Genomic DNA, 7,909 nt, shown 5'->3' with positions numbered 1-7,909 from the left:
GTCCGGCCTTCTGCCACCGCCTGGAAGCTATCATTGCCGCTAAAGGAGGCTACGTTAACGATTAAGAGAGCTCAGACACGCATCGATTTATAGTATTTTTTTTGTTGAAATTGTAATATTAATTAATAAATCCTGTTGAAATTAAAAATTCAAAGTGCTCAGATTTTAATGCACCACTCGGTACACCAACAAATGGTTATAATTTTTTATATAAAGAGAATAATACATCCGCTTGTTTTTAGTGACAGATATGATAATGCGGATATGACCCTCCCCCTCAAAGTATGTAATATTAGGCATCGTATATAGCAATAATGCATATATGACTTTATAAATGTACGTATGTAGACACTAAATATGCACATAAGTACAAGCGACTCGAGTCAAAGGACCGGTTTTGACTCCAAATGCATCATGTATGTACCTATATTTATTTGTTATAATTGTATACACAGGGCGTGTAACCTATATAGGTAGGGATGATGCTCAGGGGTATTTCCTGTGTTGGTGTTGAAAGGGATGTGGGTACCTATGTTCGAAACTTTAAATTATAAGCGGTTTGTTCCTTGATCATGTGCAATAATGCATTTAAAATGACCTGGCTCAATTTAAAAATAAAATAAACTGAAAATGAATTTGGTAATCCAGAGAGGAGAGCAGTTTAGCTGTTACGACGTTTTATTAGATCAGCTGCAAGTGGCCAAGAGATTAAGGAAATAAAAACAAATACCACTCCGTGTATAGCTAGCACATACATATGAGCGGGAAATACTACGATGGTAATGCTCAATTCTACTCACACTGACAATTCGAATTTTTTTTGGAGGAATTAGATTATTACATAATCTACACGCAGCCGTGAGAGGATGAGGCGTTACATCGGTAACACAAAAATAACCCATGTATTTTTATGTCAGCTATCGATTACCTAATCACACTTGATACTTTATGGTTATTTCATTTTTAATTATTTTTTATAAATAAACGATGTAATAAGTTATTCTATCCTTATGCTCCGTTTCCAAAAGGACAGGAATACCATTTCTTGTTGATCTTTCGATCGTATTTAAATAATATATTTAGTGGTCATTTTATTATTTATATTATGATATACGTATGGCTAAGTTACAATATTGAATAAAATACTATGAAGGATTTTAATATTATGAAAGGTTTATATAAATTCAATTTAAAAATTGTGAAGAATTAACATGAGAATGTTATTTTGAGAGTATAGATGCTGCTATGATTTACTTATTAGGCTAATTACCAGATGATTTTGTGCCTTTCCTGCGTTTCTTTTGAGATGAAAGACTGTGAGATACAACAAAGGCAACGACGCAGACAAGGCTGGCTCCGATGTCAATCCTGAATTCTACACCAATTCCAACAATGGCTTACACTTATAACCATAAGTCAAAATAATACAATCTACCGGTTAGTTAAAAAAAGAACTGAAAGATAACATGGTAAAAATGACAAATTGAAGAATATTTTGGAGGAGAGCGGTTTACCTGTAAGGACATCTTCAATCAGCTGTGATAGGGGAGGAGGGAGAGAAAGAAATCAACAAGAACATTTGCAAAAATTACTCCGATGTCGATCCTCAATTCTATTCTGAGTCCAACACGCACTAACAATTCTGTAACAAATGCAGAAGGTGACTCTCCAACTTTTATGAGCACACAGGAATGTTCAATCAGGTCTTCAAAATAACAGAAAGTATTAGAAAAGGAAGTTCACTAGTCGGAGGTTAAATAATAATAACAAAAACTGAAAAAAAGAACATTCCTTCTTCGAATTAATAATTCCCAAAAAAAACGGCTTAGAAAAAAATACTGCAAATTTTCATAACTATGTACTTATAACCCCACGAAACCCCACATTGTTAATCTCCGTCTTTCATGAGCACGCGCAGTAGTTATTACTTTATACTTGGGTTTTTTTCTCTTCAAGAATTAAATAATAATGATAACAGCTTTAGAAAAAAAAAATCCAGTTTAGATTACGAACTAGAAAAAAGGATTGGACAATTCATACACCTCTAAACATGTGCCTTCATAACTTTTATAATGTATATCTACTCAAGATCTTTGAAGCAAAATTGTGTCACATTAATCACAATGATACGTAGTATATTAATTACTATACCACACAAAAGTATCTTTCTGTTTGGTATTCGTTTGAATCGAAAAGTGAAGGGATTCTCAAAAAAAATGGACGGAACAGAATTTTGTGTGTTGATTAAACATTACTTCATAAAAGGAAAAACACATTAGGAGACTAAAAAGAAGCCTGATAAATGTATGGGAACTCTACAGCTTCGATTAGAACAGTTTGTAAGTTGGTTTCAAAAAAGTAACACTGAACTTTCTGGACCCTTTATTAAGGTTACTATTCCAGAAATTATCAATATAACCCATGATATTTTGATGGATGCCAGAAAAGTGAAGGTGTGTGATATTCCTTGTGCTGTGGGCATATCGAGTTGGAACCCTATTTCCATTTAATTTGCGATCACAACTGCTGAGGTGTAAGTTGGTGTATTGTCGTGATGGAAAATGACTTTTTTGTGGGCCATGGTGTGCGTTTTCCTTGTTTCGGTTTTCAAACGGTACAATAACGATGAATATTATGCCCATGTATTAGTTTTACCTTTTGTCAGATAGCCAATGAGAATTATTCTCTGCAAATCCAAAAAACATTTGACCTAATCTTTCCGGCCGATTCCTGGATGTACAATGTGCTTATCTGAGTTAATACAAAAAGAATCAAGAAAATTTTTGTATCACGTATAGAGGGATTCTTTCATAATTTGATGAATAAGCTATGTAATCAAAATTATGAGATCAGTGGAGATATCAAAGAATTTTAACTATAATTCTGATTTTATTTGTTTTTCATGTGACTTAATTTGTCCACGATGCAACTTCTAATCCTTTATTGTGGTTATTGTGACATTAGTTGTAATTTTTAGTACCTCAAAATAGTTAATCAGATTAATTTTTTTATAGAAATTGACGATAATTTGTCAAAGAATACAAATGTAATTCAGACTCAATTTCTTGAAAAATTATTCGAGATTACATTTATTTATGATATTTTCTTTAGAATTATTTAAATTATTTTTGGTCTAAAAGTGCTGATTACAAATGGCCTACCCCTGTGGATATGTGTGTTCAAATAAATATAATTTTGAATGCCTTAGACTGAAAAATATATTCATGTAAATGGTGGTGTAAATCATTGAAAAAAATGTATGCAAAGGGTATCTTTTATACGTTTGAATAATAAGTTATAATACAAACACACACTAATGGAAAGTGAGTCTGTTACGAATGTTACTCAAATAGGAAACGTGATTTTTTGAATAAGTATTCAGCTGTACAAATTTATTCGTCAAAAAATCAGAAAAGTGTCCAGCAGGATAGTGAGGACCAAAGACAAATTTTCGTAAATTCGGAAGTTTTAGGACTTGAAAGCAGCCAAAATCCTCCAAAGTCCTGCATTGTTGAGGAAAATAAACAAGAAAAAATGCAAATGACCCCAGACAATTGATGAATGCTACTGCTGACAGTATTGACTTATCGTGAACTGCTCAACTGTCTATCGTGTCATTAATGACTCTACAATACCACAGCAATGCATGTCGCAAGGGACAGCTTCTAACCCCGTCAAATAGTGAGAAAATAATCACATGAACCATGGCTTTGATGGAGCTAAAACAGAAGCCTCCCGTGAAAGATCTTGTCTAGTTCTTCTCAGATGAGAAAAATGAATGTCAAGCCTAAAAGCATCATTCAAGGAACAATCGATGGTTGTCAAATGCTTATTAAGACCAAGTACTCTCAGCAAGTTATGGTTCTTGGAGTTGTTAGCAGCAAGGCTCAATTTATGCCGCCATTCATATTCAAGCAGGGCCTAAATGTCACCACCAAACTCTACATCAGTGTTCTATGCACCTAAGTCTTCCCATGGCAATCATGATAGACTGACCTTGGTTCTGACAACAAGACAAGGCACTAGCAAAATAACAGTCGATTATTTTGATTCTGATAATGTGATGTATAGCCACCCCAAGTTATTAGTCTTCTAATTCACCGGAATTGAACCCTTTAGACTATTTCGGCAAGGGCAATGTTGAAGAGGTTTCCAATGAAGGTCCCCACAGCACCAGAAGATCCATGAGAGCTGGGATAAGGGGGGCATCCTGAAATGTACCCAGTGGGACGGTCAAGAAGGCAGTGGGATGTTTCCGGGGACGTTGTGAGCATGTGGTGTCAAGTTTATGTAAATATTACACTTAAAGTTACTTTTAAACGCCATTTACATACATTCTATAATTATTGTAAATATTAAGTTTAAGTACCTATGTAAGTCAGTTTACTAAGTGAATTCATTCATTATCTTTCATGCACGATAATAGTTTACCTTCACTATTCTTAATTATGCTTTAATTATTTATCATTTCTATTGCCATCGGATGTTAATAATGATGATGACACTTGCGTCCGATTTTAATGTGTCCTTAAGAATAAGGAGATAACGTTAAAATGCTGACATAGTAGTGTTTTCTTTGATGCAGCATCCAACGTGAATATCAGGGGTGTCTTCAGGGAGTAGGCTGAAGGGGATGTAGCCCCCCTCTAAAAATAAGGAATTTTGGCTTTTTACAAGAGATTTTTTTTCGTCATTCGCCCAAATTATGTAGCAGAAGGAAAAAAAAACAATTTTGTAACTTTTTTTCCAAAGAATTTAGATTTTTGTAAATAGCTATGATTTTTTTTTTTTTTTAATGTTACCAAAAAATTATTATTATTTTTTTTCCAAAGAATGGAATATTGGTACTGAAAGTCAAAATGGTTTGTGGCGTTGGATCGCCTCCTAGCTACATAAAGAAGATGGTGGGTGAGCTCTTCTTCAAAGTTTGGTGCAACAAATACAGGGAAGATCAAGGACTGAAACATACACATCATATGTTGAAGAAACCATAACAAAAGAGTATCAAACTTTCACGTCAAAACATGAACTTACTGGGTAAAGCCTACACAGGTTATGGGGCATTTTTGTCTCATTTGAGCAAATGAAGAAATACAAGTGCAATGTGCAATATTTGCATGGAAGAACCACAAAGGGTAGACCACCTTATTAACATATGGTCATCGTTCTCATATGAGAGATACAAAGCCATGCTAGAAGAGGATGAAGATCTCCGTATCCTTAAATTTATTAAAATTGAAACGAATTATTGATAATAACTATAAAATTAAGTAGGACTTAAGATCAATTTCTGCTATAGTAGCACATATACCCTTTTGTGTGGTTGTGTCCTTTGCTGTATGTATGTATAGTCTTGTAATTTATTCATATCGGTACTATTATATAATGTATGTATGGACTGTGGTAAACAGCAATAAATTCTTAACTAACTATGAATTTTGAAAAAAAATCCAATAAATTTAAATTGGTGTAAATGGCAATGGTTTTTGGAGAAAAAAATCAAACAATATTATTTGTAGATTTTTTTTCAATATCTAGAAAATCTTAAGATTTGTGTTCCCAGCTGATGAGAAAGGTTTCTCCTTCTAATTTATTTTTCAATTTTATAATGGTGACTGTCAAGGGGGTGCTTGTTTAATAATTTTTGTATTACTAGATTGAATACTGTCACGTCACCTTGCTGATATATATATATGTACTTTTTAGTTTGATCATGCACGATTGGACATAAAAATCATCTGTGGGAGTAGATTTTTCAAAAGATTGTTATCTTTGAAGGAGTTTTGAGAACTATGGTTCATGTGACGTCATTTGTCATTAGTACAATGAAACTCATTAATCCGGAATCGTAGAATGAAATTTTAAGTTGAAGTGGAAAACTTCATGATCTCATTTCTATCATGCACTTAAGGAAGTAAGAATTTGCGTACGATATACGCCGTCAAACCTATTTTACAGTATAACACACCCATTTTATTTTTATGTTTTATTTCTACGCTTAGACTTGAACTGAATAAGAAAAGCGGCTTTTCAAATACCTATAAAAACATAATAATTAAGTGCAAAAATCATCAGTGTTTTATTCTCACTTCCCCAACTAACAAACATGAAGGTAAATACTATTTGCATTTTGCATCCTATTTTCAGATAAACTAACTTAAATCTCTTCCCTCCTTAAGACCTTTGTTGCTCTTTCCGCTCTTTTGGCTTTGCCATGTCTGCTCCTGTTGATCCCTACAGACCAGCTCCTTATCACCCAGCCCCTGCTCCTTATCACCCAGCTCCTGCACCATACCACGCAGCTCCTTCCTACAAGGAAGAGCCCGCAGCCTACCAATACCAATATGCTGTCAGTGATGAATATGCTGGACTTAACTTTGGAGCTGATGAGGCCCGTGATGGATACTCCACCCAAGGAAAGTACTCTGTTGCCCTTCCCGACGGTCGTATCCAAACCGTAAACTACGACGTTGCTGATGCTTACTCTGGCTATGTTGCTGATGTTACTTACTCCGGAGAGCCCAAATACGAGCCCTACCACCCTGCTCCAGCTCCCTACAAGCCTGCTCCCGTCTACCACGCTGCCCCAGCTCCATACAAGCCAGCTCCCGTATACAGACCCGCCCCAGTCTATCACGCTTAAACAAAAGTTCGATTAGTGGTTAATTAATTTATTTATTTATGAGAATAAATTGTTAATTTTTTTACAAAAATTATTACGCCATATATTTTGTAAAAATAAATAAATTGTTAAAAAGATTCACTCAATGATTTTGGTCCAGTTTTATTTTAAGTTTATTTACGATGGGATACGAGGTGATGAAGGGTTATGATTCGATCATAAGAAATGAATTTATATACTTCATATTTACATGTTGATATTTATACTTGATAGCAGATCCTCTTCCTCCACAACTCAATTGTACTCGAATTCTATTGCAACTTTTGACTCTGAGTTCATATTCATCTTTATTTACTTCTACAAGTTCCATATCTCATCCTCTCTTCAGTATCAAGGAACGTTTATTACTCATAAAATATTTTCCGGATTCAATCGAACTGAATAATTTCTATTGCCTCCCTTAGCAATAATTCGTCAGTCATTCGGCCATCGATTATTCTTATAATTTTTGTATAATTATTTCCGTTTCTATTTTCAACTCATTACTTCCTTTATGATGAATGAAGTTTTCGAACATTATTTCAATGAACTGTCGTTTTTCATCTCGAGCTTGTTTCTGTTCTTTAATCATCATTTTAGATTCTTGACTTGTCACTTCCCAAATTTTTATTTAACTTTTGTATCAGCTCCATAAGTGATTGATTTTCCATTTCCAATTTGCTCTTTGTCGGCATCCCTTTGAATATTTAACTTTCTCGAGCAAGTTTTCTTGAAGTTCTTCTGAACTACTGCATCATATTATGATTCGATCATAATCTCTTTATTCAACGTATAAATGCATTTACAAATGTTATGAAGATCATTCAATCTAGTGTATTATCATAAAACTAGATATACCCTAATAAACATGAGATGTAATGAAGATTGAAGGGTGTATACCTTAGTAATGCAAAAGAAATGATAAATTCGTCAATTTCGTTCCATTAAATTATAATATTTTTAATTGAAGGCCAAGGTTCTAAAAAGTATGGAACATTAAATTAAAGCACATTTGTAGTTATTGTGCATAGTGAAAAGATACGAATAAAATGGTCCAAAACATTTACAAACAATTTAACCATATATAAATCCACAAGTATAGATATAGTATTTACTAGTGATGGGACGATTGCAGAAAAAATTCCCCATACCAATTCTTTGATATTTTAAAAAATAGTTAAGAAAATACAATTTTGTTTAATATAATCCTGGGGACGCCCCTGTTCTTGGTCAGATGAAGTTTATGTA

General features: G+C 33.7%; 1 protein-coding gene across 1 annotated transcript; it reads left to right on the top strand.

Annotated features, from left to right (window-relative positions):
• Window positions 1-6,013: 6,013 nt before the first annotated feature.
• LOC121123408 (cuticle protein 7) lies at window positions 6,014-6,763 on the top strand. The gene is made up of 2 exons (XM_040718530.2): window positions 6,014-6,112; window positions 6,180-6,763. Exon 2 carries the CDS (start codon window positions 6,215-6,217, stop codon window positions 6,641-6,643), a length of 429 nt encoding a protein of 142 aa, XP_040574464.1. The 5' UTR covers window positions 6,014-6,112; window positions 6,180-6,214; the 3' UTR covers window positions 6,644-6,763.
• The last annotated feature ends 1,146 nt before the right edge of the window (window positions 6,764-7,909 follow it).

The sequence above is a fragment of the Lepeophtheirus salmonis genome, chromosome 8, assembly GCF_016086655.4.
Source record: "Lepeophtheirus salmonis chromosome 8, UVic_Lsal_1.4, whole genome shotgun sequence".
Taxonomy (NCBI): Eukaryota; Metazoa; Arthropoda; class Copepoda; order Siphonostomatoida; family Caligidae; genus Lepeophtheirus; species Lepeophtheirus salmonis.
Note: the sequence above shows the minus strand (reverse complement) of the source record. Positions and strands in the feature narration are given on the sequence as shown.

Excerpts from the sequence above, each read along its gene's own strand:
- LOC121123408 (XM_040718530.2), top strand. The coding sequence starts at position 6,215 with ATGTCTGCTCCTGTTGATCCCTACAGACCAGCTCCTTATCACCCAGCC.